The 13,926-nt window shown below is 41.1% G+C and overlaps 1 protein-coding gene across 4 annotated transcripts in view; it reads left to right on the top strand.

Annotated features, from left to right (window-relative positions):
* Positions 1-13,926, top strand: part of Tesk2 (testis associated actin remodelling kinase 2) — an 89,840-nt gene that overhangs the window by 48,941 nt on the left and 26,973 nt on the right. For all 4 annotated transcript variants that reach the window (XM_027402577.2, XM_027402576.2, XM_027402575.2 and 1 more), the window contains exon 4: positions 10,141-10,189. In XM_027402577.2, coding sequence (XP_027258378.1) covers positions 10,141-10,189 — 49 coding nt within the window. The remainder of the gene's footprint in view (positions 1-10,140; positions 10,190-13,926) is intronic.

Below are 13,926 nucleotides of genomic sequence, written 5' to 3'. Positions count from 1 at the left end.
GGTGTGGGATGTTCATCCGAGGGATGGAGGTGTCAGGGTTGACTCTTTAGGGGTTTTACTTGACTAACTTGAAGAATTGCATCACATTGCCAGTAGCAACACTGGGGAAGATCTTATGGGGAACAGGTTTTGGGAATGGGAGATCAGTACATACAAAATTGCAGTTGGATAAACAGGTCTGGAATTCAAAGGTGAGATTCAGGATCTCTACAAGTAATGTAGCCTTTGTAATCTCCATTTTCTGATCTCTGAAGGAGGGAACAATAATAGTACTGTTTTGTTATACTACGTCCATGGTAGGGTTAAGTGAAAATGCACATAAACAATTTGAGGGGGCACTGGGGGATCACTTGTCAGTTAAAAGCACTTGTTCTTTTTTTTTTTTTAAGATTTTATTTATTTATTATGTATACAACATTCTGCTTCCGAGTATATCTGCACACCAGAAGAGGGCACCAGATCTCATAACAGATGGTTGTGAGCCACCATGTGGTTGCTGGGAATTGAACTCAGGACCTCTGGAAGAGCATTCAGTGCTCTTAACCACTGAGCCATCTCTCCAGCCCCAAAAGCACTTGTTCTTGATGAGGAACTAGATTTGGTTCTCAGCAATCACATGATGGCACACAACTGTTTCTAACTTGAGTTTTTGAGGATCGGACTTGTTTTTGGCTTTCTCAGGCACTGTATGCATGAGGTACACAGACATATATACAGACAAAACAAACACCCATATACACAAAATAAAGATAAATTAATTTAGGCCAGGCATGGTGGTGCACACCTTTAATCCCAGCATTTGGGAAGCAGAGTCAGGGAATCCCTGAGTTTGAGGCCAGCCTGACCTACATAGTGAGTTCCAAGGTAGCCAGGGCTACACAGAGAAACCTTGTCTCAAACCCTCCCAGGGAAAAAAAAACAAAAACAAAACCTCACAACTTTACAAAAAAAGAAAAAGAAATGAAAAGAAATTGAGGAAGAGGGCTGACAAGATGCCTCAGTGGCTACAGGTGCTTGTTGCACACATATATTGTAGAAGCAGAGAACAGACTCCCAATAATTGCCCTCTGACTTCCATTTGCTCTCTCCCATCATTAAACAAATGTAAATTAACTATAAAGAAGAATTTGACATAGGCTGTAGGTATAGCTCAGTTGTTGTTACACTTGTCTAGCATGCAGATGGCTATGGGTGTGGGTTAGATACCCAACACAGCATAAACCAGGCTTGGTAGAGCGGCTCAGCCAACAGGCAGTAGAGATGGGATTAGGGGTTTATTGTCAGCTACATAGTGGTTCAAGGCCAGCCTAGGCTGGTGTCCAAAACTGGTCAGAGTGTTTGGTATCAGCATTCTTACCTGTGAATTACTTGAAGAAGTGACTGTTTCTATAGTTCAATTCCTTTTATCCCCCTGAATTGTGCCTAATGTATATGTATAAGCAGGAAAAAAAAAAAAAACCTTCCCAAAATGTACCCAACAAACAACTGTGCCATTTGCTAGTTGTGTGCTTTTGTGCAAGCCACCTAATATGTCTTCAGTTTCCTTGCCTAGAAGATGAAAATAATAACATTTAGTGACTGCTACCAATGTTTTCATAAAGGTTAAATGAAGTAATCTATATGAAGTTTGTGTTTGACACGTCCCTTTGTTTTTTAAGTTTTTGAGTCAGGGTCTTGCTATGTAGCCTATGCTAGGCTTGAAGTTTGTCTTAGGGTTTCTGTTGCTGTGAAGAGATACTGTGACCTTGGCAACTCTTACAAAGAAAACATTTAATTGGGATGGCTTACAGTTCAGAGGTTCAGTCCATTATCATCATAATGGCTCATGGCAGCATGCAAGCAGACATGGTGCTGGAGAGGTAGCCACTACATGTTGATATATAGGCAACAGGAAGTAGACTGTATCATTGGGTGTGACTTGAGCATATGTAAGACTTCAAAGCCTGCCTCCACAATGACACACTGCTCCAGCAAGGCCACACCTCCAAATAGTGCCATTCCTTTTGGGGCCCGTTTTCTTTCAAACCACCACATTCCACTCCCTGGTCTCCAAAGGTTTATAGCCATATCATAATGCAAAAATACATTCAGTCCAACTTCAACAGTCCCCATAGTCTAAAATAGTCTCAAACTAAAGTCTAGAGTTCAGAGTTTCTTCTGAGATTCTGTAAAGTTAAAATCAAAAAGTAGATCACATACTTCCAACATATAATGGCACAGGTTATATGTTACCATTTGAAAACATGGGGAAGGGAGCATAGTGAGGAATTATTGGACGAAAGCAAGATGGAAAACCATTAGGGCAAACTCCAAATTCTACATCTCCATGTCTGATGTCAAATGTGCTCTTTAAATCTTTAACTCCTTTCATCTTTGTTGACTGCAACACACTTCTCTCTACTGGGCTGGTTCCACTCCCTGTTAGTAGCTTTCCTTGGCAGGTATTCCAGGGCTCTGTCATCTCCAACACCTTGGGGTCTCCAAGGCAATCCAAGCTTCAACTTCACAGCTTCACACAATGGCCCCTCTAGGCCTCCATTCTGGGACACCCCTGACATATGCCTGGCCACAGTGGCTTTCCTTAGTCATGAGGACAAATTCCATAGCCCCTTTCTTTAATCTTTAATTCCAGAACCATATGGCCAAATTCTGCTGCTTACTGGGGCTGGAACATGACTCCCTCATTAAATTACATCTTCATCAACTTTTTGTTTTAGATGGTTAGACCAGGCTGGCCTCAAACTCAGAGATTCCCCAACCTCTGCCTTCTGAGGGATTAAAGTGCACCCAGATCTAAACTTTTCTTTAATTCCTTTTCACAAATTGGAAATTTGGCTGGGTGGTATCTTGCCTTAAGGTCACCACTCCCTTTATTCCATTTCTTAATTGGTTTTTCTCCTAGAACACAGGATTTAGCTCTATTCCATTTTCTGATACCTTTTTCTCAATGTGTACCTGTTTTTAGGGGGGAGGGGTAGACAAGGTTTTCTGTGTAAGAGCTCTGGCTGTCCTGGAACTCACAGAGGTCCACCTGCCTCTGACTCCCAAGTGCTGGGATTAAAGGCATGTGCCACCACTGCCTGGCTACATTTTGTATTTTTTGTTGGCTCAGCTTGCTCCTTTTCATTATAAATCTTCATCAGAATTGCCACTAATAACCACATGACAGAGTCTATACTAGGCTGTTTTGAGATTTCCTCTGCCAACAGAATTAATCCAAAACTTTTCATTTTAGTTTCAAGCAGACTTTTTGGATGAGGGCAGAAAGCAGCCACATTCTTCACCAAAGTAACACAAAACTGGACTCTAGGTCACACATTAATATTCTTCTCTGAAATCTCTTGAGCCAGTACCCCATAGTTCAAATTACTCTGTGCACAACTATCTTAAATGTTTCCACTAATAAGGCCAAATAAGCAGCACTTGAAACATTCCATTGCTTTCCTAACGCACACAGCCAAAGTACATATTTTTCCAATCAAAAACATGGTCTGGCCTATCGCATAAGGTCCCTATTGCTGTGAAGTGACACCATGACCACAGCAACTCTTATAAAGGAGAACATTTAATTGTAGCTCACTTACAGTTAAAGGTTCAGTCCATTATCATCATAGTGAGACATGGCAACATGCAGGCAGACATGGTGCTAGAGAAGTAGCTGAAGAGTCCTATATCTTGCAGCCAGCAGGAAGTGGTCTGAGATACTGGGTGTGGCTTGACCTCAAAGCCTGCCTCCACAGTGACAGACTTCCTCCAGTAAGACCACATCCACTCCAAAAAGGTCACACCTCCTAATAGTGCCACTCCCTCTGGGGACCATTTTCTTTCAAACCACCACAAAGTTGAAACTCCTTCCTGTACCTCCTGAGTACTAGGGTAACAGGCATGGACCCCCATGCTTTGTCTGTGTTTGACATATTCTTAAGAGTTCAACAAATGTTCTGTATCAGCATTGTTCTTATCTGTATTCATTGAAGAAGGGTTAATCAAGTCTATTTCTGTAGCTCTTTTGTTCTCTTTGTCTGACTCCGTGGATGAAAAAAAAAAAAAAAAAACAGTTCTGGGGGTACTACTCAATAGCTTAGTAATTTGATCCCCAATACCACAAAAAAGTTACATGATCCATGAAGGCTAGATTGAAGTTTTCTTTTTCTATAATTTCCTATTTTGGTGCTTATGTTTTTGTGGTATTATTTTATTTGTCTTATTTATTTTTTTTGAGGCATTGTCTTCTAGAGAGAGACTCTGTCTCAAAGGAATGGATAGCATTTCTGTGTCTGGCACCTGAGATTATCCCCCCTCCATGTTCATTTGCATACACTGGCACCAAAACACACATGTGCTCATGTATGTATGTATGTATGTATGTATGTATGTATGTATGTATGTATGTACACACATACATGTACATAAAGGCAAATCCTGGACCGAGAGAGTTGAGGGTAGTGGCAGAAGGGAGGAAGATTGTGAGTTTGAGCAGGGCTATGCCCACACCCCAATGGTGATGAACAGGAAAGAAGCTAGACTGAGCCAGCTTTGCTGAGTATCACCTGTGTGAGGTTCAGCCAAGTTTTCCTTATGAATACTCATGTCTGGGACCTTAAACAACCAGTTTTCTATGATGTATTATATCTAGAGCACATTTGAACTGTGTGGTAAAGCTTTACCCAAGGGTATTACTGTACTACCTTTTTATAGGTCTAGAGTCATAGTTTCTTTGGAGACTTGAGATCTGTGTCATTATCCTCTTTTTTCTCCTCCTCCTTTTTTTTGGTTTTTGTTTTTGTTTCTGAAACAGGGTTTCTTTTTAGCCCTGGCTTCTTTTTGTGGACCAGATTGGCCTTGAAAAAACGGGCTGGGAAGATGGCTTAGCAGTTAAAAGCAGTTGGTGCTCTTACAGAAGACCAAAGTCCAATTCCCATCATGAAGATGAAGGCTTACAACTGTAACTACAGTTCCAGGGCATCTGATGTCCTCTTCTGGCTTCTGTGGGCATCAGGTCTGCACAGATGCAGGCAAAACAACTATACACAGAACATTAAAAAAATGTAAACTTTTTTGTTTGTTTGTTTGTTTTTGAGACAGGGTTTCTCTGTGTAGCTTTGGAGCCTGTCCTGAAACTTACTCTGTGGACCAGGCTGGTCTCAAACTCACAGAGATCCACCTGCCTATGTCTCCTGAATGCTGGGATTAAAGGTGTGTGCCACTACCGCCCGGCTCAAAATTTAAACTTTTTAAAATTAAAAATAACATCCCAAGCTGAGTCCTTTTCATGTTGTATCATTCTTTTTTGTTTTGTTTTAAATAGCTTATTTAGTCCTTGGCAATTTCATACGTGTGTGTGTGTGTGTGTGTGTGTGTGTGTGTGTGTGTGTGTGTGTGTATGTGTGTGTGTGTATAATATTTTGATCATATTCATCCCCCATATTGTATCATTCTAATAATGGCTCTTGTGTTTGTATTTTTCCTTCACTGGCAACAGAATTTAGAAGGACCCACCTTATTGATTTAGGGTGAACCTCCCCCTTTCCTTCACCTGTTGCTTTCTACTGGGTATGGAACCTAGAGCTAACCCTACTATTGAGATCATATTCCCAATCCATTTCTGTTTTAAAGTAAATTGACTAGTAATGTAAACCATCCCCCAATTTCAACTTTTTTTTTCTTGGAGAAAGAAGTTTCTCAATGTTTAGTCCAGGCTCGTCTTGAATGTCATAATCCTATTGCTTTTGCCCTTTGCATATAGAGATTATAGGTAAGCACCACCATGTCTAGCATGCAGTTTTAATTCGATCTGTATCTGTCATTCATTCCCCTTGCTTTACACATTTATAGTTTCTGGATTAGCATGTAGATATCTCTTGGGGCCCATTAGTCATCTACCACAATATCTCATTAGGAAGACATTTTTGAGCATGTTCCCCTGTGCTACTATTAACTCATAATTAAATATTAGTAAAGCTTGGGCTGGAGAGGTGAGTCAGTGATTAAGAGTACTTATGGCTCCTATGGAAGGGACCTGGCTTTGGTGAGCTCACATGGAAGTCACAGTTGTCCAGGGATCTAACACCCCCTTTTGACCTCTACAGGTTCCTGCATACATATGGTGCACGCATAGAGCATGCAGGAACACACATTTACCCACAAGATACTTTTTAAAAAATAGTAGTAAAGCTAAATTTCTCCTTTTACATAAAAGTTCTAATTTTCTTCCTAACATATGATCTTGGTCCCTTCCCCTGTTGGAGGTTTACAGAGCCTAGGAAAGGTCTTGCCTTGGAATAAGAATTTTAAATTTTAACTGAATTTAGTAGTTATTTACTGAACACTAACAATGAACCAGGCTATTGGTCTAAGTGGGGTTAATTGCTGTAGTAAACAAGATCTCCTGACCTTAAAGGCATGTTTCTCATTCCTGTCTTGGTATTATTGTGAGGTTAGGTGGAAGTACTCTTTTTCTGCTAGGACCAAACCTTAGTTTCCTTCACTGGATCTTCTGCATCCGCTGATGGATGGAGAAAGCTTAGAGGATGATGTTGAGTTGTTCTGGGATAGGCCTAGGTATGGCACAATCTGCCCACAGACCATGGTAATGACCAAGTGTGGCGAAAACTAGGAAATGTCTACAGCAGAAGGAAAGGTGAAGAAGTCTGATGAAGTAGTAGACATTCTTGTCCACATACAGAATCTCTGACCCAGAGAACCTGTGACATAGTAAAAGAGCTAGATATAGATAAAACGTGAGGTAGAAGGTGGGGCCTCTAAGTTCTTCAATAGAGGCTCCAAAATAGGCGCGCGCGCGCGCGCGCGCGCGCGTCTGTGTGTGTGTGTGTGTGTGTGTGTGTGTGTGTGTGTGTGTGTGTGTGTGTGTGTAAGAGAAAGGGTAATTTTGTTGGGAAAGATCAAGAAGTAGTTGAGATTACATCTCTGATTAGATGATAGCCAGCTTGCAAAGGCAATTTTGATGGTGTGGGTGGAGGGATCACTGGGATTGAAACTAGGACTTTGCACACAAAAAGCAAGCAGTCTGTGTCTCCAAAGATTTATTTTTATTTTTCTGTGCACCATGCTCCTACAGTGCCCACAGAGTCCAGATGATGGCCTTGGATCCCCTGGTACTAAAGGTACAGACAGTTCTATGGGTATTGGGAAATGAACCCCAGATCTTCTGGAAATCAGCTCGTGCTTTTTTTTTTTTTTTTTTTTTTAAATGGTTTTTCAAGACAGGGTATCTGTGTGTAACAGTCCTAGCTGTCCTAGAACTCACTTTGTAGACCAGGCTGACCTCAAACTCACTGAGATCTGTCTGCTCCTCCCTCCCAAGTGCTGGGATTAAAGGCCACCACTGCCTGGCTTGTTTTGTTTGTTTTTCAAGACAGGGTTCTCTGTGTACCCCTGGCTATCCTGGAACTAGTTCTGTAGACCAGGCTGGCCTCAAACTCAAAGAGATCTTCCTGCCTCTGCCTCCCAAGTGCTGGGACTAAAGGCATGTGCCACCAATGCCTGGCCTTTTTATTTGTTTATTTTGCAGCTCATGTTCTTAAACCCCAACACTTTTTTCTTATTTTTTTTTTTGAGACCAATGTCAGTAACTTGTCTAGGATGGCCTTGAAATAGCTCTGTTCATTGAATTTGCAATACTACTACCTTGGCTTTCTGAGTATCTGGAATTTCAGTCCTGTGCCACAGGTTCAACCAATTTAAGGAATTTAATGACATAATATGTGGCCATGCTTTAGCACACTACTCAAACAGATTCCCCTACCTCCATCTCCTGAGTACTGGGACTAAGTGAATGTGCCACCATTCCTGGCTTGTTTGTAGATGATGTTAACTGAGTTTTTAAGGATTAGTAGAATTTTTGAAAAAAAAAAAAAAAGCAACAGTGTAAAAGTATGAGAACTCTGAACATGTGTAGGAGTGGCAATTATATAACCACAATAAAGAAAATGCAGGTGGATGTCATACAAGATAAGAGGCTCAGCCAGAGCATTCAGATCTTTTGGTGCTGTTTATTTGCTTACTAGTTTTTGTTTTCGTCTTTGGAGACAGAATTTCATGTTACCCAGGCTGGCTGTTGTCCTCTGAGGACACCTCCCAAGGGCTGAGGTTGTAGGCGTGTGCCACCATGCCCAACACTTTCAGGCCTTTGAGTAACAAACACATTGAGGAATTTGGACTGTAATCAGGGGCTGAAAAGCTTCCAGTAACCAGAAGTTCAGCAAGGAAAGGGGCTGGGTTTTGTTCATCCCTATATCTTTGGATTATTTGTTTGTTTTAATATTTTATTTTTATTTATTTTATATGTATATGTGTTTTTGCCAGCATGTGTGTGTACCACATGCATGCCTGGTTCCCACAGAGGTTATAAGAAGGTGTTAGATCTCCCAGAACTGCAGTTAGAGATGGCTGTGAGCTACCATGTGGGTCCTGGGAACAAAACCCAGGCCCTCTGCAAGAGTAACAAGTGCTCTTAACTACTGAGCCCGTGTGTGTGACCAGAAGAGAGAACTTGATCCCTGGGACTGGAGTTACACATGGCCATGAGCAGCTATGTGGGTGTTGGGACTTGAGCCCAGGTCTTTTGGAAGAGCAGCCAGGACCCTTAACTGTTGAGCCCAGTTACTTATAACTCTAGCCTCTTATTTATCTAATAATTTATTTAACTTCATTTTATGTGCATTGGTGTGAAATATCAAATCCGCTGGCATTGGAGTTACAGACAGTTGTAAGCTGCTACGTGGGTGCTGGGAATTGATTCTGGGTCCTTTGGAAGAAAAGCCAGTGCTCTTGACTACTGAGCCATCTCTCCAGCTCCTCCTTATTTATTTTTTAAATTTATTTTTATTTTATTTTATATTTATGAGTGTGTTTTGCCTACTTATATATAAACGTGTCACATGTATCCAATGTCCACAGAGGTCAGAAGAGGGTATTGGATCCTTATAACTGGAGTTATGGATGATTATGGTGCTAGGAACTGAACCTGGGTCCTCTGGAGGAGCAGCCACTGCTCTCAACCACTGGGCCATCACTCCAACCCCAGTAAAAAGTGTTTGAAAAGAAATAAGGTGGAAGCCAGGAGGTGGTGGCGCACGCCTTTAATCCCAGTACTCGGGAGGCAGAGGTAGGCAGATCTCTGTGAATTCGAGGCCAGCCTGGTCTACAAATTGAGTTACAAAAGCCCTATTGTGAAAAACCAAAATTTAAAAAAAGGAATTGCCAAGACAATCTCAAGTTAATGTTTTCTATTTTATTATTTTATTTTGTTTCATTTTGGCAATTCTGCAAAAGTGAATTGTGAATCTGGGTGAGTGCTGTACCCCTGAGCTATAGCACCAGACTTCCCACGCTGTTTTCAAGGCTTACTAGCCTTCTTCATCACCATTATACCATTGCCTTTTACTTCTAGGTATATTGCCACCATATATTTAATGAAGTCTATCAGTTAGACATCTTTAAAATAAATTACATTATGAGACAGAGAGTATACACATGCCATGGCATATGGAGGTCAGAGGTCTTAATTAGGGTTTCCATTGCTGTGAGGAAACACCATAACCAAAAAGCAAGTTGAAGAGGTTTATTTGACTTAAACTTTTTCATTGTAGTGTCCATCATTGATGGAAGCAAGAACAAGAACTCAGAGAGGGCAGGAGCTGATACAGAGGCCATAGAGGGGTGGTGCCCACTGGCTTGCTCAGCCTGTTCTTACAGAACCCAGGATTATAAGCCCATGGATGGCACCACCAACAATGGGTTGGGCTCTCCTCTATCAATCACCAATTAAGAAAATGCCTTACAACCAGATCTTATAGGGGCATTTTCTCAATGAAGGTTCTCTTCTTTCAGATATTGACATAAGACTAGCCAGCACAGATACCCTGGAGGAATTGGTTCTCCTAATATCATGTGGATCCTAGGGGTTGAATTTAGGTTTCAGGCTTGGTGGCAAGTGCTATTGCATGCTGACCTATCTTGCTGGCCTCAGTCTAGCATCTTATTCAAGATTGAAATGGTACAGAGACTTTACAAGTGCATTGTTTCCCATGCCTAAGTAACTCAATTAGTTTTTCCATATGGAATTTTATTCTTGTCTTGTTCATTTTGTTTGAAAAAAAAAAACTTTTTGTTTTTCAGGTTCATGGGTGTATGTGTACATCAAGGACAGTTGCATGCACTTACAGAGGTATGACTTCCATAAGTATGTTGAAGTAATTTCCTTGCCTTTGTTTCAGCATCTGTGATCTATTTTACTTGCATATGTAGGTAAAATACTTGTGCAATTATACTTAAACCAAAATGGTAATGTGTTTGTCTGTTGCCTTGGAACAATAGCCTTAGCTCCAATGCTCTTATATTTCCTCATAATATTTGGTGAGTAACCCAAGGACATGAGTGTTCCTTCCAGAGTAGAATTGGTTCTTGTTTTCTCAATTTCTCCCTTCCAGATGAAAAGATGTTATGGCTTGACTGCAAGCCCTTTCCTGGTAACAAATTCCCAGATCACTGGAAAGTGTTGATATGATCTGAAATCAACTGGTTTCCTGGTCTGTCTTAATACTTATTGGAATCAGTAATTCAGATGGGTGGGGACATTGTTATGTATGTTGGAGGACCACACCAGGCTCCACATCTGTATTTTTCTTTTCCAGCATTCTTTTAAAGATTTATTTATATATTTTACATATATGGATGCTTTGTCTGCATGTACACCAGAAGAGACCATTTGATCCCATCATAGTTGTGAGCTGCCATGTGGATACTAGGAATTGAATTCAGGACTTCTGGAAGAGCAGCCACTGCCCTAAACCATTGAGCCATCTCTCTATCCCCAAAACATGCTTTAAAAAAATTTTTTTTTTCAAGATGGGATTTCTTGGTGTAACAGTTCTGACAATTTTGGAACTCTCTCTGTAGACCAGGCTGGCCTTCAATTCACAGAGATCCCATTTGCCTCTGCTTCCTGAGTGCTGGGATCAAAGGTGTATGCCACAACCTGTCTCTTTTCCAGTATTTTTAATTTTTGTATTTTATTATTTATGTGTGTGTGTGTGTGTGTGTGTGTGTGTGTGTGTGTGTCTGTCTGTCTATCTGTCTGTCTGTCTGTCAGCCTGCCTGCCTGCCTGCCTGCCTGCCTGTCTGCCTGCCTGCCTGTCTGCCTGTCTGCCTGTCTGCCTGTCTGCCTGTTTGCCTGTGTGTGTAGCATCATGTGGATTGAAACTTCATGTGGAATTGAGAGAATGACTTTCTGGGGTTGGTTTCCTCCTTATACTATGTGGGTTTGGGGAATCCAGCTCAGATTGTTAGGTACTAAGTGGCAAGCACCTCTAACCCCGAGTCATTCACTAGCCTTACCATTTTTATAGTGTGTGTGTGTGTGTGTGTGTGTGTGTGTGTGTGTGTGTGTGTGTGTTTGTACCATGGCTCTAAGGATAACTTTGTGGAGTCACTTCTTTGAATGGATTCCAGAGACTCTGTCTCCTGTGTACAACTTATAGGAGTCAGTTCTTTCCATATTGGTTTTGGAGATTGAACAGAGGTCATCAAGGCTTGGTGCCAAGTGTCTCTACTTGCTGAGAAATCTACTGCCTCCACCCCATCTTATTATTAAGTCTCTTAAAGAGAACAACTCAACAGAAGTTGTTCTCTAATCCCATATGTGTGCAACACCACATGCCCACCTCTAAATACCAAATAATTTAAAATTAATTTTTCTCCTAGGTATACCTTTAATCTCAGCACTTGGAAGGCAGAGGCACCCAAGTGGATCTCTGTGAGTTCAAGGCTAGTCTGGGCTACATATGGACTTCCAGGATAGCCAGGGTTACCTAGAGAGACCCTGTTTCAAACAAAACAAAACAAACAAAAAACCCACAACCACTCCCCCTCCAGAAACAAACAAACAGCCCCCCCCCAAAAAAAAGTCTCCCAAGCATCTGGGTTTGTTCTAAAATAGTTAGTTTCACATTCCTCATCAAGAAGTAATTACCAAAGTGAAAAGTGAAGAAACTTAGGAAGGAAACTGGTTAATGGAATTTGCAAGAGTAAAGATTTCCTGTTGACTCGGTGCCTGGTAATTGTCCTTAATACCTTAAGAAAGTAAGTCCCATGTGACCCAGGTATGTCCTTTTCTCAGTTACTGAAGGTTAGAATGTACAAGGTCAGCACTTAGGAGGCAGAGACAGGCCTGGTCTACATACTGAGTTCCAGGCTAGCCACGACTACTTAGTGAGATCCTAGCTAAAAAGAAAACAGAGTTTAGAGTGTTTTGTCTCTTATGTGGCCAGAAGGATGGAAGGTGAGCAAGTCAAGAACACAACCTTTGACATCTTGATTGCCTAGGTTTGAATCTGTTTAAGCCTACATGTTTTCCTGTGTTAAATGGAGATATTAATGGTTTCTGCTGTAAGGAGCATAGAGAAGAGAAAAGGAACCAAGCTCTGAAGTATTTTAGCTTTAGCAGGCAGGGAGGACAGAATGAGGAATGGATGGCGAGGGAGGAAGAAAGGCTGTTGGTTTAGAATGAAAAAGGAATTTCAAGGAGGAGGGAGTAATTAATTGTGACATATTGCTGATCAAATGGATGACCTAGCTAGGATACTGAGAGAGAGTATGAAGTAGAAAATGCTCATTTACCACAGTGCCTTGCATATAATAATTGCTTTAATGCATGCTAACTATTGAAAGTTGTATTTCTCAGTGACAAGTCTGTCCTTTGAGTTCTAGTGTGTCATTGTTTTTCTTATGTTTCCATTAATGTTAAATTTTGAAGAGCTTTTCATTTAATTGTAATGTAATGGAAGATGCACATATATGGAAAGAAAGTATTGCTCATCAAATTTTTCCAAATGAATATGCTCATAATTAGCACCCAGATCTAGAAAGTTTTCCTGCATAATTCTGTTCTGAGAAATGAACCTACACATTCTTTAAAGATTAGCTAGGCATGGTGGCTTATACTTACAGTCCCAGCACATGGAAGGTAGAAACAAGAGGATAAGAGTTTGGTTTGTTAGGATAGTTAACTTGGGAAATTTTTGTTTGTATGGATTGTTATGTGTTGTTTCTGAGCTGGTTTTGTCAGACTTATAAGAAGTCTGTATCATTTTTGAGTTTAAGGTGAAAGGAAACCCTATGGGTTTAGTGACCTAAGTCATGCATTATTTATAAAAAAAAAAAAATCAGCACCTAGGCCCCAATTCCTGTGTCTTGGTGTACTATGATATTGCCTGTTGTCTCTAACTTCCCTTGTTTTGTATGGCTGAGTACAAAGTATTCCTTGTCCTCAAGTATGCCTTGAGTTGGATGCTGTGCCAGGTTGTCCTGTTAGGTTAACTTTGGCAGCAGAAGCATGCATGTCTTTGAAGTGTAGGACTGTTCTGGGGAGACTCTTGTGACCCGTGGTAAAGAAAGCTAAGAATACTATTATAATAGCCACTTTGAGGTTGGGCGGTGATGGCTCATGCCTTTAGTCCCAGCACTTGGGAGGCAGTGGCAGGTGGATCTCTGTGAGTTTGAGATCAGCCTGGTCTACAAAAAGAGTTCCAGGTTCCAGGACAGCCAGGGCTGTTACACAAAGAAACCCTGTTTCGGGAAAACAACAAAACACATAGCCTCTTCAGTTCAGAGATTTCTAAAAAACTAGAGATGGTGAGCATAAATGACAACTTCTAAGGGGAAGGCCAAGATGTAGTTCAGGGGTAGAGGCCCTAGAGTCAACCCCTAGTATCAACAAAACAAAGAAACAAAGCACTGCCACCACAGCAACAAAACTACAAGGGAAGATGTCATTGGCCATGTTAAATACTTTGAGTCTACTGTGGAATAGTATTGGGTTTAGGGTTAAAAAGGACAGCTGTGAAGGTGGGCAGGCTGGTAAACAGAGATCCACCTGCCTCTACCTCCTGAGTGCTGGGATTAAAA

The sequence above is a fragment of the Cricetulus griseus genome, chromosome 2 (assembly GCF_003668045.3).
Source record: "Cricetulus griseus strain 17A/GY chromosome 2, alternate assembly CriGri-PICRH-1.0, whole genome shotgun sequence".
NCBI lineage: Eukaryota > Metazoa > Chordata > Mammalia > Rodentia > Cricetidae > Cricetulus > Cricetulus griseus.
The sequence above is the reverse complement of the archived record's forward strand: the minus strand, read 5'-3'. Positions and strand labels throughout refer to the sequence as shown.